The following is a 26,001-nucleotide window of genomic DNA, read 5'->3' as shown; positions in this document are numbered from 1 at the left end:
CACATAATTACTACATGGCAGCACAGAAACCAGTGCAATTAGCATCAGAATTTAATAATCAGCAAACCTGTAGCATCAGCTTATATTACAGCCAGGGAAGCTCATTTTCTGCTGGATAATTAGTGACGAGCCCTAAGCTTAGCTTCTCAACAGCCAATCAGAGCCCACTGAGCATGTGAGTGTCACAGACACTTTCCAAGATGGTGACCCCCTGTGACAAGTTTGAAGTCCTGGATCATTGCTGCTATTGACAAGCTGAAACTTTAGACTGGTGCAATTGGTTTAGTATATAAAATATGGTATTTTTAGCCCTATTTATTTTTAGGGTTTAGTTCTCCTTTAAGACAAGTTTTGTATGACCCCAAAATCGTGTTTATGCTCCAGAGTGGCTAACTAATATAATCATAAAAGCTTTCAGAACATTTTAGTTCCTTCTTCAAGCTGAAAGCTTTGCTATGATTATATTAGTTAGCCAATAAAGGGATCACCTTTATACCACTTTTGTAACATGCCCTGTAACATGTTTACTTTGCAAAAGGACTTTTATTATACAGCTTTTTATGTGTAAGTGACAGGTCCGCTTTAATCTTTATTAGAGGCAGAAAAATGGTATTGGGTTTAATAGCGTTTCAATGATTTTTAGTAGGAGATCCAAATTACGGAAAGATTCCATATCCCAGGTCTTAAGCATAGACATATCCCAGATCTGTACCAAATTGACTGGAGTCAATGGGCTTTTTTTTTTGCATTTTTTCACCTTGAAAAAAAAATTACATTTTTCCACTCATACAAAACGAACGGCAAAATTCTATTGCAGATTTGAAAATATTTTTGCGCTCGCTAAAAAATGCAGATTTTGCAGAAATTATCCTCAGCTCTATGCGTACCCTTGGCTATACCCATTTTGCCTTTAAACTGTAATTTAATGAACAAACCACTATTCACGTCATTACCATGTTTATCTCCTGCCTGTTTATCTACATTACATTCTCAAACGCCAATGGACTCTGCTTCAGCGAAGACAAAGTGCACATTAGAGCATTTCCATTACAAATGACTTAGTTAAGCAGAAATGAATGGAGTTCTTTGGTCCACGTTCACCATTCACTTGTGTTCCGAGACAAAGGCTCCCGACCCAGTGGACGTGTTATTTAACCGAGCAGAAGTCTGGGAGTTTATTCATGAAATTACTGGCCCAGAGATGAGATGGTTCAGGAACAGTAGCCACACGGGAAAACATTTACATTCAAACAGAACGAGTAGGTCAAAAGGTCCTGCTTGTCCTCCCTTATCAACTGGCGCCAGAAATGGAACATGGAGATCTGTCCAGCTTTAATACTGAGAAATTCTAAGAAAATGTACAGTTGCATATTGCTGGAATTTTTTTTAGTCAAAATCTGTAAGGGAAACAACTCACCGACGCCATTCCTCGATCCAAGATGGCGGCGCCCTGTCCTCCCACATGGTTCTTCCTGGTCACAGCACTGTGACGCCAGCTCCTTCTCGCCAGCCGATTGGACGCCAGCTCCGGAATGGATGCCATCATTTGAACACCAGCGTAAACACCCAATTTTGGCGCCAAAGGAGGCCTATTTAAAGCAGCCTGAAGACTGCAACATTGCCCAAATATAGGTTTTGCTTTGTGCATTCCTGGCTGTGATTCTAGTATTGTTATACTGATTCCTGTATACCGACCTTTGCCTGTTTAACCGTTTTGATCCTATTCTGCCTGGATTGACCTCTTTGCCTGGACTCTGACCATTCTATTGCCAAATCCTTTTGTACCTTGAACTTTGTTGAACTGCCTCCTCCTTGGTCCGCACTCCATACTGAGCCTTCGGGCCCTTACAAAATCCTCAGAACATCTCTTGTGCTGCATAGAAATCTACTAATCAGACCATATTACTTTCCGCTTATGGAATTCTGCCAGGCAACATTTATTTTTTAGTATTCTAAGTGATAAAGTCATAAATCCGTTCCTTTAGCCACAGAGCAAACGAGCATACGTTTCTATGATTCTTCTGATGCCTTGCTAAAGCCCCATATTGATTCTTCCAATTGTACTTCCTGGATGGAATACGCACTGGCAGGGAAACGCTAATAAATAAATCAATATTCCTGCAAAAGATTGGCTTGTCTGCTCCACAAAGAAGAACTTACTCCCCCACTCTATGCCGCAAATTTATAACATTCCAATCTGAGGAAAACTTGAGCGTCCAAGATCTATGAAGCGCAAAAAACTTGACTACAAAAATTTGACATCTAAAAGCTGGAGAGTTCATGAAGAAGTCACAGCAAAATCATAGTTCAGGTATGAGACTTGTTAAACAGAATGCTTAGGACCTGGGGTTTTCCAGATAATAGATATTTTAATGATTTGGATGTTTATACCTTAAAGGGGACCTGACACCTGAAGAAATAATTCCAAATCCTATTTTATAATGTTGGTCAAGAATAATTAACTTCACTTACACTATAAAAATGATTTACATTTTGGTTTTTTTTTAGTCTTGAAATTTATAATCACAGCAAGCCGGCAGCAGCAGCCATTTTGTGAATGCTGTTATTAAAGCAAACTTTGCATTAAAGTCTTGATTATGTGCCAGAATGGGAGTCTGATACCCAAGTCCATGCTCTGACTAAACTGATGAGAGAAGGGAAGGGGAAGAGCAGAAAGGAAAGTGAAATGAATTTCCTGCATAGGGGAGGGGCAGGCAATATATGATTGACAGCTGCGATTTTTAAAAGCATTTATAACATTTATGGATGCTTTAATAAAAAATGGAATTTTGGTTTCATGTTTAATTTGAAAAGTACTTTTATTATACAGCTTTTTGTGTCTGGGTGACAGGTCTACTTTAAGTCTACTAGAAAATCATGTAAACATTAAATGAACCCAATATACTGGTTTTGCTTCCAATAAGGATTAATTATATCTTAGTTTGGACGCCATCTTCAGCCACTTCGGTAATCTTCGGAATGAGACCAGCGTAGCGGCGCATGCGTAGTTGAAGGAATTTTCTGATCAACTACGCATGCGCTAAAAATTGCAGAAGCGCTGGTCTCATTCCAAAGTTTACTGATGCGGATGAAGATGGAGACCGTGAACTCCTGAATCTGCACCGAGGGGTGAGTAAAATGTTAGGGGCATTTGCTCGGGGTAACACTTAGGCTGGGGGGAGGAGGGAGGGGGGTCTATGTAGGGTAGGGGTTTTTAACTTTTGGGTTTGCTTCTCCTTTAAGACCTTTATCACCTGGAAGTAAAAGTGCTACTAACACTTGTATGGCGCACCGCATGCATTTGTGGCCCTATGCAAACTCAACGCTCTGCTTCTGTTTTTTTTTTTCTATTATTTGTTTCTGTATTTTACACTTTTTGTGTAAAGTTGTGGTTCACCTTTAAAATAACTTTTAGTATGTTATAGGATTGCCAAATCGAAGCAACTTTTCAGTCGGTCTTCATTATTTATTATTTGTTCATTATTTGCCTCCTTCTTCTTATTCTTTCCAGCTTTCAAATGGGGGTCACTGACCCTATCTAAAAACAGATTCTTTGTAAGGTGACAAATTTATTGTTATTGCTACTGTTTATTACTCATAAAACTAGGCCTCTCCTATTCATATTCCAGTCTCTTATTCAAATCAATGCATGGTTGCTAGGGGAATTTGGACCCTAGCATTCAGATCGCTGAAATTACAAACTGGAGAGCTGCTGAATAAAAATCTAAATATCTCAAAAACCACAAATAATAAAAAATTAAAACCAATTGCAAATTGTCTGAGAATGTCACTCTCTACTAATACTAAATACTCTCTACTCATACTAAAAGTTAACTCAAAGGTGAACAATCCCTTTAATTACCCTGAGAGTGTCCATTCAAATTAACCACCAGCAACTGCAGTGATGAAAAGGCCATGATGGGTTAGTGGTGGGCAGGGCCGCCATTAGAAATCACAGGGCCCATTTTATGACTTTGGGTATTTTGTAGATTTGGGACCTCAAGTTCGGCTCTTTTTGTGACTTGGGGACTTCAGCAACTGCAGTGATGAAGAGGCCATGATGGGTTGGTGGTGGGCAGGGCCGCCATTAGAAATGGCTCGTTTCTTGACTTCGTTTCGTGACTTTGGATCTTTTCGTGACTTCGGGACTTGAAGATTGGCTCTTTTCGTGGCTTCGGGTCTATTCGCAGCTTCGAGACTTCAAGTAGACTCTTTTTGTGACTTCCATGTCTTTTCATGGCTTCGGGACTTCAAGTTCGGCTGTTTTCGTGACTTCAGGTCTTTTAACGACTTCAGGACTTCAAGTTTGGCTCTTTTGTGACTTCGGGGCTTTTCGCAGCTTCGGGACTACAAGTTCGGCTCTTTTTGTGACTTCTGCTCTTTTCGTGGCTTCGGGACTTCGGCTATTCGAGACTTTGGCTTTTTGGCTCTTCGGGATTTTGTGTCTTTTTGTGGTTTCGGGACTTCAAGTTTGGCTGTTCGGGCCCCCCTTAGGCCCAGGCCCGGTACAGGAGTACCCACTGTGCCGACCTGGTGGTGGGTATGTTGGCCTTTGAACCTGTTGCCTTATCTTAGCTATATTAAAACATGATGATATTTTTTTTTTTGTTTAGGTAAAAATGACAATAAAGCTGGCCATAGATGCTGAGATTTTTAGAAGATCCGATCGTCATCATGAGACCACGATTTTCTCGGAACGATCGTACGATTATACAAATTGACCATCAACTAAAAAGACCAATTTGCCAGGAAAACAAAGGGGAGCTGCCTGCTTGGCCCTGCAAACATAGATACATTGCACTGGGACCGACAAAGATTTTTTGACCCGGCCGATCAATTTCCTGACAGATGTTGGCTGAAAAATCGTAAGATGTACGATCGTTCGAATCCCACTAACCGCACGATAATTTTGAAGGATTGGTCGGGCTTCCCTAAAATCGGTTGTTCGGCAAGAAGAATCGTCGCGTCTATGGGGAGCTTTAGCCGTGATGTGTAACAGTAACTTGCCTTTCAAATAGAGATAAATGGAAGAGTAATAGCGAGAGGCAGCAGGGAGTCGTGTTGTGTGGGAGGATGTATTAGCAACAGGAAGACACAGGCAATGATAACACTCTGTAAATTACCAGTAATCTCTCAGCCTTTTATTTCATCTCTACAAATAGTGGGGGGTACGTTTCAGAATGTGTTAGGGGGTCAATGATGGGTGTAACTATAGGGGCATTAGTATCTTGTTCTCCAACGCACAATAATCCTTTGCTGCGTGTATATTACAAATACTTATTCATTTCATCTTTTTTATATATTTTATTTAACCTCTCTTGATGTTTGCCATTTTAAATCAACTGCACGCTGACTAGTGGCAAGGCCACAAAGGCGGAAAAATACTAGGTTTGGCATGCCCCCCAGCCGCTTTCTGAGAAGCACTGCAGACACACAGCTCCCCAGTGCTCCAGGGCATGTGCGTGTGTGCTCATGGGGGTGTGTGTGGGGGTGCAGGCAGCACTAGGACCACGCAGCCTAGGGACACCCGTGCAGTAAATCTGGCTCTGAGTCTATGGGGTCTATTTTGGGTGCATTAATACCACATTTTTGGATTCTTTGGGGGTAACATACTGTTACCCACGAGTAAATAATGTCTCCCTGTTCCTTTAGTAACCATGGTAAAGATGTCAACATCAGATGAACTTCTCTCTTGGACAACAGTAGGCAAATAGACCACAGTAGAGTTTAAAATAAACTGGAGGGGGTAGAGGCAGGAGCAGCATCGGACAGCTGGCCCAAGCCCTACTGGGGCATCCACATTATAGGCCCACACAGTGCCCAGTGGGCCCCCCACCTTCCCCCCTGGCACCCCTATCTGGCACCCCTCATGAGCCCCCTCCCCCCCAGAGCATACCTTCTCTTTATACAGCAGAGGCCATGATTGGATCAGGGAGTGGCAGAAAGCGAATCTCAGGTGGCACTGGCAGCGTGTCAGGTCTGGTGCGGCAGATGAGGACAGGGGCCAACCAGGTTTTTTCCCCGGGGGCCGGCTGGCCCAGTCCGACCCTGGGAGTCCAGAAGGCCACTTAGTAGAAGGTTGCAATAGTCTAGGTGGGAGACTAATTCATTAAAGGAATTGTTCATCTTTGAGTTAACTTTTTGTATGATGTAGAGATATTCGGAGAAATATAGTTTTTGAGTTATTTCGCTTTTTATTCAGCCAGCTGGTTAATCCTACTAATATGTGACTCCAAATGAGAATATCAAATAAAACTCAGCAGCAGAATTTGGTGGCCCAGGCGCTGCAGCCCAGAGGTCGTATAAATCAAAACGTTCCAAACTAAAATGGGTGCACACCACCAAACCACCAGTATCACAGTGTATCAAAACATGAACCTTTATTGGAACACAGCTTAATACTTGCATGATGAATTTCATGTTTTGCACTAAAGCGTGTGAGTCGGTGCAAGACATGAAATGTGCCAGTGTTCCGATAAACGTTTTTATTGATTAACTTGTTGGTGGTTTGGAGCGAGTGCACCTTTTTTGGTTTGGACATACAGTGGTGGTGTCTGTGAGTATTATTAAGCAATTGAAGAGACTGTTTCAATCAATTACTCATCTACTCAACAAAGCATAGGAGGAGAAGCCAACACGACACCAACAATTTAGCTCTAATCACCCTTCATCAAATGTTTTTTTTGTGAGAGCTTCAACATTTGCTCTGCTGGAGGAATCTGTGGGCTGACACAGTTCTCAGGCATTTGAATTCCTGTATCATATAGAATTTACAATTTGTTCTATCCGCTGAAGCGAAGACGATAGGCGACTATAAATGATGGTGTGCATTTGGAAACTGTCTGTTACTGACTGCCCTATGGCTTTAGTGGTTGAACAATGTTGTTATTTGTTCTGGAAGACGCAAGAACAGCAAAGAAAGAACTGGCACATGAAGTCACCGCTCTATTTTGAACCTAATGTTCTCCGGAGTTTCTGCTTAAGAAAACCAGAACAATGTTGTTTAGAGCTGAAGAAAAGTTGACCTGAAAAGTGTCTATAGCAGAAAACCTAACAAGGACAGGGAAGAAGTAAACAGGATCCATGTTGTTCCCAGTAGTGGTTTTAAAGAGAACAATGGAAAGCAGTATTGCTCATTTATTAACTATTGCGTTTGACTGCGATTATCAATACTAAGGGAGAAAATATCCCTTTATCCAATGCCTGTTATTATGCAACTTAGACCTTTCATTTCTTTGCATGCTTATCATGTTCTCAAAGAAAGGGGCCATCATGACTCACGATATTGGGCGGATTCCCTACACCTTTTAATCTAAGTCATTTAAAGATTGACACTGTGAAGATAATGGAAGACTAGGTCGGATCATTATGCAGTGCAATTAAAGGAGATGTTCACCTTTAACTTTTGGTATGATGTAGAGTTGTTTTTTAAGTGGGGTCAGTAACCCCTATTTAAAACCCCTGAAGATAAAGACAAATAATTAAGTCCAATTGAAAAGTTGCTTAAAATTCTCCATTCTGGGCACAAATTAACATGTTTTTACCCAGAATTTTTTCCCTGAATTTCCAGTATTTTTGGCATTCTGGATAACAGGTCTTATACCTGTTTAGGCTGTTCTGAGAAAAAAATTCAAAAATAGGAATGTGGATTTGAATCTCATTGAGGAGAAAGGTTGTTGTTTCTGTATTTAGTGGGTTAGATAAGATCACATTTCTATTCTTCTTCTAAAAACAATCTTGATGATTACTCCTCTTTTCAAAAACAGAACATTCCAATAAATGAAGCTAGGATTTATACTGTATGTTAAAGAAATTACAATTCCATGGAATGAAAAAAAATAAAATAAACAATAATGGCAAAACTAGACGATCTTAATGGTTCAACTGAATTCTGTTCTCTAGTTATGGTCCAATTACTGGTAAATAATGAAGTTCAGTTGAAAATTGAATAGGGATGCATTGAATCCACTATTTGGGATTCGCCCGAAACCCTCGAATCCTTGGTGAAAGATTCAGCCGAATTCTGAACCAAATCCTAATTTGAATGTGCAAATTAGGGGTAGGAAAGGAAAAAGTGGAAAAAAATCGCTACCCACCCCTAATTTACATATGCAAATTAGAATTTGGTTCGGCCAGGCACAAGGATTCACCCGAATTCGAATCCTGATGAAAAAGGCCGAATCCTGGCCGAATCCCGAACTGAATCCTGTATTCGGTGGATCCCTAAAAATTAACAATTCTATATCATACTAAAAGTTAACTTAAAGGTGAACCACCCTTTTAATGCAGTGCAAAATCTGGGCACAAATTACCATGTTTTTACCCACAATTTTTTCCCAGAATTCCAGTGTAACTATGGCAAACCTGCATCTCCGATCCCACCTGGGCATTCGCATCCCCCCTTGCCCGCTCTCCACCATCACGGTCCTTTAGCTCCAGCCGCAAACCCTCTCCTTTCCCCTGCCAGCCCACTGAGCTTCTGAAAGTTGAGGTGGCTCCTTCAATGCCCCCACCCAGCCCCGCAGCGATTAGCTTTTCTGTGCGAGAGAGGGTCGGAGGGGTCACATCACTAGTGTAGAGGGGAGGTCAAGGAGTGCACAGTCTAAAGCTCCCCATAGACGCAACGATTCTTCTTGCCTTGGTCTTGGTCTTGGCCTTGAACCACCGATTTTAGGGAAGTCCGACCAATCCTTCGAAATTATCGTGCGGTTAGTGGGATTCGAATGATCGTACATCTTACGATTTTTCGTCCATCTGTCAGGAAATTGATCGGCCAGGACAAAAAAAATCTTTGTCGGCCCCAGTGCAATCTATCTATGTTTGCAGGGCCAAGCAGGCAGCTCCCCTTTGGTTTCCTGGCAAATTGGTCTTTTTAGTTGATGGTAAATTCGTACGATCGTTCTGAGAAGATCGTGGTCTCACGATCAGGATCTGATCTTTTAAAAATCTCAACATCTATGGCCAGCTTTAGACAGCAATGGAGAACAGATCGTGGGAATTAGTGATGTGCGGATTAACCCAAATTTGGCCACAAATTGCAGGTTAGTGTTGGGTGTGGGTCTGACTGGGGAAGGACACTCCTCCATTGCACCCAGAGATTCCTTGTCTTGGAACCAGGAGTGCACAATATGGACTGACTATAAGTAAAAGCTGAAAATCCAAGTACAGGGGATCTGTTATCCAGAAACCCATTATCCAGAAAGCTCCAAATTAGAGAAAGACTCTCATAGACTCGATTTTGTTCAAATAATTAAAATGTTTAAAAAGTATTTCCTTTTTCTGTGTAATAATAAAACAGTAGCTTGTACTTGATCCCAACTAAGATATAATTAATCGTTATTGGAAGCAAAACCAGCCTATTGGGTTTATTTCATGTTTACATGATTTTCTAGTAGACTTAAGGTATGAAGATCCAAATTACAGAAAGATCTATTATCTGGAAAGCCACGGGTCCAGAGCATTCTGGATAACAGCTCCCATACCTGTACGAATCTCATTGAGGAGAAAGGATGTTGTTCCTGTATTTAGTGGGCTAGATTGCATCACATTTCTATTCTTTTTTTTTTTTGGTCTAAAAATATTCTTCATGATTACTCTTCTTCTTTTCAAAAATTGCAACAAATATTTGCCAGGCAATATGATCATATTTTAGTAGCAGGAGTCCCTGATGGAAGCATTGTTAGAAAAGCAGGTGGCCAGACCTTGGGTCTGACATTGGAGGGGAGGACAGTAGTGTAAAGAAATCTATATTTGGAAGCAATAGTGACAGACGGCATGACATTCCAATAAATAAAGCTAGGATTAATATGTGATAGAAATTAAAATTCCATAGAATGGAGAAAAAAACTAGATGTTCTTATTGGTTCAGCTGAATTCTGATATTATATGTTTTATATCTAGTTATGGTCCAATCACTGGCACACGCCGTTAAAAGGCAGCTATTCTCTTGGTGAATTCTGTTTCTCTGTCACGCGGGGCCTCAATGGTAATTAGTCAATGGCCTAACAAGTCAATAAAGAGTAATCTACAGATTTACTGACTTAAGGATCTTAAATATTTACAGACCTAGAGATGTGAATTCAATGAACACTGACAGATTAGAGATGCAGTTTTATTGGAAAAAATATCCTGCCTAGTGGTCCTTGGCCAGACTGTAAGGTTGTGTTGTTTAATATTATTGTTATTTACTTAGTAAAGTTACATCTACTGAGAACAGCCATGTCTCTAAAAGAAAAAATACATCAAAACAACCTTAATTTACCAGTTAGTCCTTCTTTTTAATATCAAGGAGCAGACATTAAAGTACAGTACTATCAGGGTATTTGGTCACAAATAGTTGTGTTTCTAAAATGATGTGCTCAATCCATATCTGCACACATAGGTCACCAAAATTATCACAGGTATGGGATATGTTGTCAAGAAACTGGTTATCCAGAAAGCCGTATATAGTAGAAAATCAGATGGCACACACTCTGGCAAATGTGCAAAAAACTTGTAGTTTATTAAGATACACACACAACGTTTCGGAGGTACAACCTCCTTTCTCAATTGTTCTCCCTCTCAAGGAGAGCACTTGAGAAAGGAGTTTGTACGTCCAAAACGTTGTGTGTGGATCTCAATAAACTACAAGTCAGAATTAAGAAACCAGGAATACTGAAACAAGGACAATCTAAATTTACTACACCACTTGAAGTGAGACGCCAGTGAGGACCATACACATATGAACTGTCTGATGGACGCATATGGAATGCAAGTCGTCTTGCTCCTGTTAGATATGACTTTGGAGAAGCTCCATTTGATAAAGGACATTTTCCTACTCCTGATGCCAACTGCAATGGGCCTGAAGAAAGTGAACCTAAAAGGCGCACTGAGAGAATCAGAAAACTACCTGCATGGACCCAGGACTTTGTGATGTGAATGGTTTGCCCAAATGCTTTGCTACTATAGGGTTTATATGTGGTGTTTATACAAATGGCCTGTAGAGGTCACTTTGCCCAGACTTATACTGTGCATACTTCTTGGTAGCTTAAAAGTGAAAGTGAAAGTTACAGTTATGTAATTCCTAAATGAGCCTGCTAATAAAGCACTGTTATACTATACTCATCCTCAGCTACCCAAAACATAACACCTATGATCACCCCTCTGACTGCCTCTCAACCTACTGCCAATGCCTCCTGCACACATACCTGCTGAACCATGGCGGGGGTCAATCCGGACCTATAGCTGCTTGGTGGTGTGTGGCTCCATTCTCAACAAAAGACAAAAATATCAAAAAAGAAAAAAAATAATAGTGATGATATAGTTTACAAGGTGGTCTCTTACCAAGGTAACCCCCAGTCCATGGGTTGACCGATATGTAGAAAGTCCAAGTATGGGAAGAGTCCATCCAATAGTAAAATAGTAGCCAAAATATTTATAAAGTTAAAAAAGCTTTATTAGGACATGCATAAGCTTAATGCATTTCGTGCCTAAAGTGGCCACTTACTCATAGGCTTCTCCCATTGTGTGTGTGGGACAGTCCAACGCTGCACTCAAAACAATGTCACTGGCTCTCTATACTGTGTGGTCTTTCCTTGAGTATTTACAGTCTTCCAATATATATATATATATATATATATATATATATATATATATATATATATATATATATATATATATATATATATATATATATATATATATATATACTATTCCAATGACCAGCAACTCCAGGGGTTTCAGTGAAAAAATTGTATTTAAATATGTGCAGTTACAGCCAATGTGACGTTTCGGTCCACTCAGGGACCTTTCTCAAGACAGTCCAACGCTGCACTCAAACCAATGTCACTGGCTCTCTATACTGTGTGGTCTTTCCTTGAGTATTTACAGTCTTCCAATATATATATATATATATATATATATATATATATATATATATATATATATATATATATATATATATATATATATATATATATATATATATATATATATATATATATATATATAGCCAGATATAGGATGACTTTGATGTAGTTGGCCAGTTTAAATATATTGCAATATATGGACAAACAATCCCTGTTTTGTTTAAAGGGGAAGGCATTTTTCAGTAGCAGTATGCACAAAATGTCTCTGTCTTAAATATATTGATAAAGGGTTGAGTGCAGAGGACTCTTGTATTTGTCTATATATATATATATATATATATATATATATTTGCTTTGCATTCATCAGTTGCAGTTGTGTATAATGAACATTCCAATGGTGAATAAGCTACAGACACAGCTCGTTTGGAACAGAACTCCTTTCCTGGTACTTAAAAGTCCGGACTGAGCAAAACATGCAGACATTGTCTCTCAGGAATTCTTCTAATGACAGAGGAGTCTAATTCTGCCGCTTTCCAGCCACACGCCTAATGAAATTCTAATTATTAATCTGTCGAATCAGAGCGTTAATTAAAAAGACATTTTGAAAAAAAAGTAACCAAAATGACTTTTTAAATGAAGTACGATGCTATCCCCTTATCTAATCACCATGCCAACGTGCTTTATTAGTGCAGCACAACCGTAACCCTTTCAGTAGACAAATGCTGATTATTATTTTAAATAAACCAATATAATTCAAAAGGCGAATGATCCCAAAAAGTATTGAAATAAAATATTTCTTGTTAGTAGCCGCCCTACTTTTTTTTTTTTTTTTTTAAAACACATTCCCTTAAATGATATTGCCTGAAACCATACTACATAATTACCTGTTCTCTGCTATGGATGTGGGCCCTATGGTCCAGGTCGTGGGTTAGAAAAAAAAATCGAAAATATGAATAAAATCAAGAACCGTAATGAATGGAACACTGAGATTTGCATTGCGACTCTGTGACTTCACATGACCAAAGTTTTCTTTCAGAAATATGCTAGCAATGTAGAAAACCCACATTTTTTTCCCTGTAATTGAATTTTTAAAATAAATCAATTTTGAAGATGCGAAGGAACAATTGTTTTGATGATGGGTGGAACAAGACAATTTTCATTCTGTTTCTGTTTTTTTTCACAATTTAACACAACCAAGTTGATTTCAGTTTTTTGTAAACTGAACAAAAATCAATTCAGTTAATCAGCATTTTTTTTTTATCACAGTGGAGTTTCAAGCAAAGTCAAATTCTAGAATTAACAAAGATATATTTAAAAACAAATGGAACAATTAGATTGTAAGGGTTTTTTTTTTAATGCAACGCAATTTTTTTTCCCATCAAATTCTCCGTGGTGAATTTTTGCCGCAGTTTCATAAAAACATTTGCGGGCATTGAAATGCGTATATTCTGCATAAATCGATGCCTGGTGAATAAATTTGCCCATCACTAATGACCAACTGTGCGCTAGCTCTGTGTTGTTAAACAAAATATATATTTGACTTCTATTCACATAGGCTATATTTACTCATAAAATAATCCCTAGATTTTCTTTCTCAAGAATACTACTGAAATCCAGACGAGAAACATGTTTACATATCACTACACTGACCTTTCTATTTGATATGACCCAAGGCTATAGGAATGACAGGCAATTAACACATTTGCAAATAATGTGAAACCAGGGAAGAGAGTGTAGAATTCAGACAGACTTGGGTGTGAAGGTGATCATCTCCCAGACCTTACAGCAAAGGGAACGGAAATCAACCAGGAACCAAGCTGATCCAGATCAGAGGGATGCAGACAAAAAAAAAATAATTAAAGTAATTGCACAAGTAATTATGTGCCCATTATAATGATGGGATGAGTAAGAATTTTTGCCTTACGCATTTTGTGCCTTAAATGGCCACTTAATCAAAGGTTTAAGTGGCAATTTTAGCCTTGAAATGCGTAAGGCTCTTTTTTGCAACAAGCAGTTCTATTAATTAAAAGGTTTGCCCTCCAACTAACACATGATAATTAAAAGAGACATCCATCCTAAGTTTAACGTCAGCAACCATTCAGTATGATGAGTAACACATGTGTCATGAGACAATGAATTGAAACCACAACAAAGAGCTACACAAAAGTCCAAAACAATTTCAATGAAAACTATGTCCTTGAACATTGCAGATGTCTATACAAATATATCACGAATGAAAGAATCCTTATGTAAAGCTGGACAACTTAAAATGTAAATACACTATGTATTTAAAACTTCAAATCTTTGCTAACAATGTTTGAAACGATTGAATCATAGCCAGTGTCGGACTGGGCCGGCGGGACACCGGGAAAAACCCCGGTGGGCCCCGGGCTCTTGTGGGCCCCGCCGGCCCAGTTCCGCTACTTAGTGGGGCGGCGCGACCCCACTTTGTTTGGGGTCGCGGTAGACTAGAAGGGCTGCGCATGCGCACAAACGCGGCGCCGCGCGCATGCGCACAAACGCGGCGTCGCGCGCATGCGCACTAGCCGCCTGCAGCACTCCGGAGCGGCAGTGGCGGCTGGAGGGGGCCCTGGGGCAGTAGCCCCGGTGGGCCCCATGCCTCCCAGTCCGACCCTGATCATAGCTTGCAGTTTTACAGCCTTCTTTATCTTCTTTATCTTCTTTATCTTATTTAAGTCCTTAAAGCATAAGTAAACCTTTAAAATAAGTGAATGGAAAATTGACGAGGGGGCCATTCTAAGCACTTTTGAAATTTACAGTTATTATTTATTTTGTTTTTATTCCAAGATATTAAGGGATACATGTACTGTTAATATGAATGAATTTTGTTCCAACAGCGCCACCTGCTGGTCATTTTCCCACCAGTCTGACCACCAAGTAGTCAAGGAAGTTGTCAGGAGAAAGAAAGGGGCTGCTCTGATGTTCTTCTGCTTAGGAAACATTTAGAACCCTTTCTAAAACCTTTCCTAAGCAGAAGAACATAAGAACCACCTCTTTCTTTCTCCTGACAACTTCCTTGACTAATTGGTGGTCAGACTGATGGGAAACTGACCAGCAGGTGGCGCTGTCCCTTCCCAGAGACTATTATCCCACTTTTACTATAGGCACCATCTCTCCCTACTATACCTGCTATCCCACAGTCACACTCCCTTCCCAGAGACTATTATCCACTGTTACTATAGACACCATCTCTCCCTACTATACCTGCTATCCCACAGTCACACTCCCTTCCCAGAGACTATTATCCCACTGTTACTATAGGCACCATCTCGCCCTACTATACCTGCTATCCCACAGTCACACTCCCTTCCCAGAGACTATTATCCCACTGTTACTATAGGCACCATCTCTCCCTACTATACCTGCTATCCCACAGTCACACTCCCTTCCCAGAGACTATTATCCACTGTTACTATAGGCACCATCTCTCCCTACTATACCTGCTATCCCACAGTCACACTCCCTTCCCAGAGACTATTATCCACTGTTACTATAGACACCATCTCTCCCTACTATACCTGCTATCCCACAGTCACACTCCCTTCCCAGAGACTATTATCCCACTGTTACTATAGGCACCATCTCGCCCTACTATACCTGCTATCCCACAGTCACACTCCCTTCCCAGAGACTATTATCCCACTGTTACTATAGGCACCATCTCTCCCTACTATACCTGCTATCCCACAGTAACACTCTCTTCCCAGAGACTATTATCCACTGTTACTATAGACACCATCTCTCCCTACTATACCTGCTATCACACAGTCACACTCCCTTCCCAGAGACTATTATCCACTGTTACTATAGGCACCATCTCTCCCTACTATACCTGTTATCCCACAGTCACACTCCCTTCTCAGAGACTATTATCCCACTGTTACTATAGGCACCATCTCGCCCTACTATACCTGCTATCCCACAGTCACACTCCCTTCCCAGAGACTATTATCCACTGTTACTATAGACACCATCTCTCCCTACTATACCTGATATCCCACAGTCACACTCCCTTCCCAGAGACTATTATCTACTGTTACTATAGGCACCATCTCTCCTTACTATACCTGCTATCCCACAGTCACACTCCCTTCCCAGAGACTATTATCCACTGTTACTATAGGCACCATCTCTCCCTACTATACCTGCTATCCCACAGTCACACTTCCTTCCCAGAGACTATTATCCCACTGTTACTATAGACACCATCTCTCCTTACTATACCTGCTATCCCACAGTCACACTCCCTTCCCAGAAACTATTATCCACTGTTACTATAGACACCATCTCTCCCTACTATACCTGCTATCCCACAGACACACTCCCTTCCCAGAGACTATTATCCACTGTTACTATAGACACCATCTCTCCCTACTATACCTGCTATCCCACAATCACACTCCCTTCTCAGAGAATATTATCCCCACTACTGTTCTAGCAGCTGCTTTGTTCCCAGCACAATGAAGAGTTAAACTGAATAGAGCATTACTCCATTTTCACTCAAGCACCTAGTAAGCTCTGCATATTTATAAATAAACTTCTTTACCTTTAATTCAAAATACTTTAAGATTTATTGTACAGTAGAGCTACAGTAATTCACAACATAGAACTTTATATGAATCGGACTTTAGAAATCTCTGCAGTGAAGACCTCATCATTGTCCTTGGGAACGATTCAATACGTTATGATAAAACCTCAATATAAGCTTTTTCATACTTCTTTGATTATTTCTCTAACACATTTATTTTCTGTTCCATTACCGGTGAAGTGTTTTCTTTTGTGAGCCGAGACAAACTGACTTTAGCAGCAATGGCCTTGAATGTTATTTAACAAGAAAAATACTCTTTCCCATGGTGATATTGCATCTGAGTTTGCTTTATGATTTAACCTTTCCCACACCAAAGATTTTCAACTCCGAGACAAACTGACCATTTATGGTGCTTCTTATTATCAATATCTTTTGAGTATGGATGTTAGGAAAAATCTAAACTTCCATATCCCAAATAGTCTTAATCTCACCTAAAATAAATGTCTACTTATATTTATCTTTCTTGCAATGACTTGGACATGCCTATTGGTTTTCCCTGCTCATGTCTGCTCAGCCTCTCTCCAATTGATCCCCTTTACCAACTGCACCTAAGGAAAGTGCCTATGACCATCTATATTACCAGGTATCCAGGTCCAAAGAACTGTCAACCTATTTTTCACCTATGCTCTTCATTGAAACCCCTTGAGGAGAAGCCCCAGAGACTGGACGCTCATACGAAGAGATGGATAGATAGATAGATAGATAGATAGAAGAGAGAGAGATGATGATGGATAGATAGATGGATAGATATATAGATAGAAGATAGATAGATAGATAGATGATAGATAGATGATAGATGGATGGATATATGATAGATAGATAGATAGATAGATAGATAGATAGATGGATGGTTGGATGGATGATAGATACTGGAGAGAGAGAGATAGAGAGAGAGAGAGAGAGAGAGAGAGAGAGAGAGAGAGAGATGATGATGATGATGGATAGATAGATAGATGGATATATAGATAGAAGATAGATAGATGATAGATAGATGATAGATGGATGGATATATGATAGATAGATAGATGATAGATAGATAGATAGATAGATAGATAGATAGAGCGATAGATGGATAGTTGGATGGATGATAGATACTGGAGAGAGAGAGAGAGAGAGAGAGAGAGAGAGAGAGAGAGAGAGAGAGAGAGAGAGAGAGAGAGAGAGAGAGAGAGAGAGAGAGAGAGAGATGATGGATGTGGATGGATAGATGATGATAGATAGATAGATAGATAGATAGATAGATAGATAGATAGATAGATAGATAGATAGAATTGTGACCTCACACTTCACTATCATGGACCATCTATTACATTCGAAGAACAAACATTCACAATTATTGCATTAAATTCCTATTTTAAGTTGATCTGATGTATTCCTTACCTTCTGTATGAACTGCTGAAACATACGTCCAGTTATACCTTTTCACAATGTCCACCATAGCCCTGGCTTGCTGAGCATCCGAGGGTACGACCCTCATGAAATACTGATACAGGGTTTTGTCACTTAAGTCCATGCTTGTGGCCGAATAGGCAATCTGAGGTATATTAAAAAGCTGCAATAAATTCTGGACTTGGATAGCGACGGAGCTAGACCCAGGACCAATAACTCCAACAATAGGCTTTTTTGCCCGGGATGGTGCAGAAGATCCATCAACACAACGAACCAAGCCTTCTTCTTCTTCGGAAGAAACCAAGGAGTCTCTGATAAACTCAATACTTTGCTCCAGAGCCACCGCAGAATGCCAACAGGAGTCTCTTATTTCACACCCAAGAGATATGTTTGGCAACAGCGCTGGGTCAGCGTTGATTCTATCAAGTGCATGTAACATGGCTTCCACTCTTTGTATGCCATACTGTTCCCTTATTTCTCCACATTTCCTTTCATGAACCTTGTCAACAGTGGGTTGGTGATGTACCGAAAACAACGCACCAATAATTATGTCACCGGCCATGTATGACACCACCCTCCTTTCATTGGTCTGTGCCGACACCAGAAACCAAACATTCCCATTGCCGTCATCCTTTAGCAGCAGAAGTAAAAGGATAAAGTGGAGGACCATTGTAAGAAATCAGTTAGGCTGGTAAAAATAACATAATGCAGGTAAAATATTGAATTAAAATCTTCTTTTATTCCAAAGCGGAAGACATTGTCCACCCATGAACAGCTCCCGACGGTTGATCCAATCCCCGCTATGTGCCAGAGACCATTGGTGAAACTCTTTCCAGATCATCCAAGGGCTCATTCCCTAAAGTATTAAAGAAAAAGGGCGTTATAAGAGACTTCTCAGCATTCCTGTACATTGTTGGAGATGATTACTGATTAGACCTGCAGTATTTATTGTAACTGTAGACTATAAATACGTGGACATTAATGAGCTTCACCAATTTCGATTGTCTCGAATTACAATGGATTGGAAAAGAGAAGACAAACACAAAAAAACCTGCTACTTTAGATGGAAATAGTGAAGTAATTGAATGATTTAACTGGGATATACCATGCATTCATCAACTGGTATCTCTCTGCTCAGTAACTGATCCAGAGGAAGATGAAAAACCCCCCAAAGGCAAGGCAATCAACCAGTCCCTGGATCAAAGTTATTAACTGTAACCATATATTTTCTTCTTGTTGAAAAGGCTTCAAATCCCTTTGAATCTATCTAATGTGTGTACCAGTATAACCACTTTGGGGAGAGAATCTCACAACTTCACAACGCTCACTGTAACAAACCATTTTTTTTAAGATAGAACCTCCTTTCTTGTAATCTCAATGGATGCCCAGGTACAGTATCTACTGGTAAATGAAGTACTGTGTTTAATATATTGTCCCCTTATATATTTGTACATAGTTATATCTTCCTCAAGCGCCTCCAGTGTGAACAACCCCAACTTGAATTCGTAGAGGACGGAGCACCAGTGGACGCCAAATATACGTTAAAACAGCGTGCCCAAAATAACATAGGGGCCATGCGCTCAACGCGTTTCGTAGCTTCACGCCTCTTCCTCAGGAGCTACCCCAACCCCAACAACCCCAACTTGGTCAGTCTTTCATCATAACTGTGATTTGCCATTCTTTTTACCAGCTTAGTTGGCCTTCCCATTTGAACACTGGAGACCAAGACTGCATGGCATATTATTTTCTAGATAGGCCCTTGCATTATAATACCTTGCTGGCCCTTCCTACTGCTGCCTGGCGTGGCTTGCTTGTTATCCAGTATATCTGCTAGACCACGGATTCTGATGTCGGCCAAGGCAAAGCACTGAATTATGATAAATTTGAATATGCAGAAAAGATATGATCTGAGCACTCAGGTAAATAATGTCTAAATAAAGGTCTTTATCATTTGCTGAAGATTATCCCAATTTATAAGAATAAGAACATTGCATGCTAGCGATGTGCGGGCTGTCCCCCGAAACCCGCGGCAGGTTCGGCCGTCAAAATTGTCGCACGTTAAAATGATTCGGACGCTCATTGACTTTAATGCATTTAGACAAAATTTCATGCATATTAAAGAATTGTGGCTTGCGTCAAAATTATTGTGACACGCATTGACTTCAATGCGTTTCGCGAAACGGGACAGGTTCACTCATCACTATATCCAATATGATCATTATTATGAAATCATTTACTCACATCTCTGCCTTCTCCTCCGTTTCCAAATATCTCAGTGACTCGCAGGGGCTTTTCCACTAAAAGAAAAGTCAAATGCATGTGCACGTTTTCTCTGGCTTTGAAGTGTATTCAAGTGTAATGTCCTACATTCTGATGCCGTCTAAAGGGTCTACTTTATCAGCTGGCATCTCTTGTGCATGGCAACATGGTTTATAACAAGACCCTTGGTGATGTGCTGGGAACTGCAGCTCAATGGCAGCTTAGGGGGTACAGGTTGGACATAGTGATGGGCGAAGTTATTCGCCAGGCGCGAATTCGCTGCGAATTTGCGCGATTCGCCGCCAGCGAATAAATTCGCGAAACACCTGTGAAAATTTGCGGTCAAAAACGGGCGCCAGCGTCAAAAACGGGCGCCGGCGTCGAGAAAACGGGCGCCAGCGTCAAAAATGAGACGCCGGCGCCGTTTCGCGAATTTTTTGCCATTTTGCGAATTTCGCACGAAATTCGCGAATTTTTAGGCGAAGCGAAACAGCGCAAATTCGCCCATCACTAGTTGGACATCATTATTTAGATTGTAAGCTCTTTAGATCAGGACAATCTTTACCTACTGTATCGGTTATTGTTGGTGTTTAATCTGTATGTTCAATGCATGCACAGGGCTTCAATGGGAGAATCTGCTATTAAATATATAAATCTGATAACTGGATCAGGTCCAGTATACTATGTGTTTTTACCTTTTGTTCAAGGTTCCAACCCCACCCTGAAGCCCAGGGAAATAATGTCGACAGCAAGAAGATAAGCACAGAATGCTTTGGCAGTATGGCAGCTTCAATATCCCTCTCCGAAACATGAAATACCTTTAGCAAGATTGACTTCAATGGATCCGCGAGGTTCTTTCCCATGATATATTCAGGCTTAGATAAGACGGTGGTGGAACAGATATTGATGTCATGTTTAATTCAGTGTATTTCTGTTCTCCGGGTTATAGAGCAGACGTGATATGGACTCATACATTTGCCATGAATCGTGTATGTTACTGACAGGCAACAGGTTAAACCACATTATGCTGCGCTGGGGGAAATGAACATTGCCAGGCGATTATAACAGGCACAGCCCACACACATCAGCTGTTAGCAATATTTATGGATTTCTCCACAAAAAAAAAAAAAAAAAATCAGGATGATATGATAACATTTTATTCTGGGTTTCTGCAGTTACAATAGGGTCACCACCACCTGGAATCGTGGGCACCCATAACTGAATGTTGGGGCCCCCAGGTGACCATTACAGCTGGTCCTTTATAAGAGCCACATGGACCCAGGTATTACCTTATCTGACCAAGAGCAGGAGGATTGTCTATATATCTAATTTGCTAACACTCACCCTCTAAAGCAGTCCTAGCTCCCCCAACCCCTGATGGCAGCCGTGTAGGCAAAATATTGAGGGAGGGACCTCCATTATTTTTAATCTAATCACAGCTGTCCAGGCTGCAGCCTCTATCTGTTGCTGAACTACAACTCCCAGTATCTCACATGGAGCAGCTCTAATACCGCATTTTAACTATATCTGTATTACAGCTGTAGCCCTTTCTACTGACACCATCTTGGCTTACTATATACACTATCCCACAGCTGCAGCACCTTTACACTGCATCATACAGTTGCACCGCTCCTGATACCAATTAGAACGCACGCTATTTGACTCCACCTTATACATATAAATGAAAAATCATGAATCGATAAGGTCATCAGGATAAGCTCAACACTTTCCAAGGCGGGTCTGGGTGCTCATGCCCCAGACCTTCAGCACAGGGGAGTAATTCACAGGAATTCGATAACAGGCAGGCACCACTCCGGAACACCCATCGTGAAAATAGTGGAATCCAAGAGCCAGAGTTTACGTATAAAAATAAAGCATTTCTTTATTTGACATTATGTCTAAAAGATAAAGCCTTACGCGTTTCGCGTCATCCAGGGACACTTAATCATAGTAAATAATGATAAATAAGGAAATGTTTTATTTTTATCCTTAAACTTTGGCTCTTGGATTCTACTATTTTCACCTCTTGTTTTCCGGAGTGGTGCCTGCCTGTTGTCAAATTCCTGGCATTACCTTGCCTTGCAATACATACTACTCCATAGTTACAACCCCTTGCCCTGTCACTGTTATCTTACTACATCAAGGGCAGAGACACACGTGGAGATTCAGGGAGATTAGTTACCCGGCGACAAATCGCCTTTACTTCATGCGACTGATCTCCCCAAACTGCCTTTCCGCCGACTAGACTCTAAATCGCCGGCGGGATGGCACTCGGAGGCGTTCACGTTTCATCGTGAGGCAACTCAGAGTGCCATCCCGTCGGCGAGAAGACAGTTCGGGGAGATTAGTCGCCCGAAGAAGAGGCGATGTGCGATAGAGTGTATTCTATGCCCTGCAGCAGGTAAATCTATGAGGTGCAATTACTTTTTCCCCCCAGTGCTCTGGAGGGCCACAAACATTTTAAACGCTGCGGTAGCACAATCTTGATTATACCCCCTCCCAATAGAGCTCTGCTGTCACTAGTCTATAATTACACTGCAATGACCTTCCAGGCTACGGACTCGTCACACTTACATATTCTTCCTACATCTTAAACCTCAATGCAAATGCCAAGAATTTCACATTTATTTTGCACCTAATGCGAAATGCTCTCAGCGTCTCAATGTCCTACAGCAACAAATGCCTCGTTTGCCTTATCCTTCCAAATAACCAAAAAAGGCGTTGATAGAGCAGCCAATGCAACCACTTACGTCGTTAATGTGGATTCCTCATTAGAATTATAGAGACAAAAATGGGAGAAAGGGGGTATTTATTTCCAGAAAAGTGCCTCACACCAGTGACCTTGAAATCCATGGGAGTTATTTGGAGCTCAATTAGAAATGATCCCATGCAGCACTTGCCAAGGTATAGGAATTAATCTTCAAAAAAAAAGATCTCCCTTCTCTGCACTACTAAAGATTTGTATTCAGCACAGGCAGTGACATGGGAGGCTGGTTGTGTGGCTATTACTGAGCAGCAGAGGTAGAGATGGGAATTATCAATGTTATACAAAGACACATGAATATCTCTGGATCTATCTCAGTTATTCAGTATGTATTTATTTAATTGGGGGGCAGTAAAGGCTGGCATCTGTATTAATTGCTGCAATGAGACGTGTAACGAGCTTCACACTCAGCGCAGGACTGTCTGTGACAAAGAGATTTGAAGTCGGCAGCGATTTTAACTTGCTCGACGGAGCTGCCCGTGGTGCTGAATATCCAGCAGGCTACACTCACGTCCGCCCGCGCCTTGCAGCCTTATTAACGCTAATAAATGCCCTAATAAATGCCCTAATAAATGCCCTAACTGTGGGTTAACACGACTCTGAGAGCTGATTATTTGGGTCAATAGGTGACCAATCATAAGGCACAGATGAACATGGAGATCAGATTGTCGGATGCATGTTGGGTGTGTAGATTAGTTGACGCTAAATAAGGCAGCTGTCAGGAGAATGTATCGAGCTTGCCCAGGGCACAGCTGTTCCTGCAAGCATGACATATACATACTGAAAGCCCATACATCCCTACACAATGCATGCATGACAATAACCGGGCGATCAAGCGTGCATACAGTACCTGTCAGCGATTGCAAGCTCTTCTGCAAGCATGGGACTCCAGTGAAGGCAAATCAGTCTCTTACATTCAAGGGAAACCCCCACAGCCACTCCTGGGGACCCCTTGATCTGACAGTAGCTCCCCTACAATGTCTCAGGTTGGATTAATAGGAGGGGGAGAAGGTGAGAGAGTGAGAACGAGCTTCTCTAGAGCAAATCCAATTGCTCCCTCAGTGCAGCACCCAAGGACCCCTCCATCTTTCCCTTCCTCCCCCACAGAGAGATTGAGAGGGATTGTGCTCCTCCTGTGTCTATTGGAGAGAAGAGTTCTCTGGTGAAAATCCCAACTCTTCCAGGTCCCTTCCCTCCAGCTACTGGTTAATACACTCCTACACTGCACTGCTCCACAGCCCTCAGTCTCTTAACCCTTTCCCTGCCAAGCAAGAGTGGGAGAAGCTGCCTTTCTTACAGTGTTTTTGCTCTCTGGCTGGCAGGTTAAGGGTTACACTATCAGATACCAAAATAAAAACAAATTATTATTATCCTATGTTTGCATAGCACCTACACGTGCAGCTCTCCCTTTCAGACTAATCCCAAGGCTGCACCAGAAATGGGCAAATAGAAACCAAACTAGGCTGCACAATAAAGGGTGAATACAGTTAGGACAGTGGGTCTCAACCCCCCAAGGGTGAAGGGCACCAGTGGTACATGGGTTAGAATTAGTGAGGGGGAGAATTTGTTCCATCTCGCTTCGAATTTCCGGCGAAATTCTCAAAACGGCGCTGCCCTGATGGGGTGTCCTAGACCTAATGGGTCCCCTAGAACTGATGTATTCCATTTCCTAGGCAGGATCCCAGAGAAGCTGGTGCATCATTAGCCAATACTCTTTAAAGGAACAGTAACATCAAAAATTTAAAGTGTAAGTAAATATAATGTAGTGTTGCCCTGCACTGGTAAAATGTTCGCTTCAGAAACACTACTATTATTTATATAAATAAGCTGCTGTGTGGCAATGGGGGCAGCCATTCAAAGGAGAAAAGGCTCAAGTTACACAGCAGATAAGCTCTGTAGAACATAATGGTGTTATCTGTTATCAACTATTTAACCTGTGCCATATAGACTTTTTTCAATTTCCGCCATTGCTACACAGCAGCTTTTTTATATGAACTATAGTAGTACTTATCTGTTATCTACTGTGTATCCTGTGCTTGAATGGCTGCCCCCATGGCTACACAGCAGCTTGTTTATTTAAACTATAGTAGTACTTATCTGTCATCTACTGTGTATCCTGTGCTTGAATGGCTGCCCCCATGGCTACACAGCAGCTTGTTTATACAAACTATAGTAGTACTTATCTGTTATCTACTGTGTATCCTGTGCTTGAATGGCTGCCCCCATGACTACACAGCAGCTTGTTTATATAAACTATAGTAGTACTTATTTGTTATCTACTGTGTATCCTGTGCTTGAATGGCTGCCCCCATGGCTACACAGCAGCTAGTTTATATAAACTATAGTAGTACTTATCTGTTATCTACTGTGTATCCTGTGCTTGAATGGCTGCCCCCATGGCTACACAGCAGCTTGTTTATACAAACTATAGTAGTACTTATCTGTTATCTACTGTGTATCCTGTGCTTGAATGGCTGCCCCCATGACTACACAGCAGCTTGTTTATATAAACTATAGTAGTACTTATTTGTTATCTACTGTGTATCCTGTGCTTGAATGGCTGCCCCCATGGCTACACAGCAGCTAGTTTATATAAACTATAGTAGTACTTATCTGTTATCTACTGTGTATCCTGTGCTTGAATGGCTGCCCCCATGGCTACCCAGCAGCTTGTTTATATAAACTATAGTAGTACTTATCTGTTATCTACTGTGTATCCTGTGCTTGAATGGCTGCCCCCATGACTACACAGCAGCTTGTTTATATAAACTATAGTAGTACTTATCTGTTATCTACTGTGTATCCTGTGCTTGAATGGCTGCCCCCATGACTACACAGCAGCTTGTTTATATAAACTATAGTAGAGTTTCTGAAGCAAACACACCAGTTTGACCAGTGCAGCGCTACAGTACATGCTATTTTCATTACTTTAAAACACTTTCATTTTTTGGTGTTGCTGTTCCTTTAAAGCTACTTTAGCAGCCCAGGGTTTTCATTTTTATTATTTGCGATTTTTGCTTTTTATTCAGCAGAACTCCAGTTTGCAACTTCAGCAGCCTGGTTGCTAGGGCCCAAATACCCTAGCAACCAAGCACTGATTTGAATAAGAGACTGGAATATGAATAGGAGAGAGT

The 26,001-nt window shown here is 41.0% G+C and overlaps 1 protein-coding gene across 6 annotated transcripts in view; it reads right to left on the bottom strand.

The window, feature by feature from the left end:
- Positions 1-26,001, bottom strand: part of LOC108710022 (metabotropic glutamate receptor 5) — a 173,323-nt gene that overhangs the window by 145,719 nt on the left and 1,603 nt on the right. For 2 of the 6 annotated variants that reach the window (XM_018250365.2, XM_041584591.1), the window contains exons 1-2: positions 23,718-24,070; positions 17,836-18,700 (exon numbers count right to left, since the gene is read on the bottom strand). In XM_018250365.2, coding sequence (XP_018105854.1) covers positions 17,836-18,514 — 679 coding nt within the window. In that variant the 5' untranslated portion in view covers positions 18,515-18,700; positions 23,718-24,070. Of the gene's footprint in view, positions 1-17,835; positions 18,701-23,717; positions 24,090-26,001 lie in introns of those variants that run through there. The other 4 variants (XM_041584593.1, XM_018250364.2, XM_041584592.1 and 1 more) reach the window with 4 other exon arrangements.

This window comes from Xenopus laevis, chromosome 2S (genome assembly GCF_017654675.1).
Source record: "Xenopus laevis strain J_2021 chromosome 2S, Xenopus_laevis_v10.1, whole genome shotgun sequence".
Lineage (NCBI taxonomy): Eukaryota > Metazoa > Chordata > Amphibia > Anura > Pipidae > Xenopus > Xenopus laevis.
The sequence above is the reverse complement of the archived record's forward strand: the minus strand, read 5'-3'. Positions and strand labels throughout refer to the sequence as shown.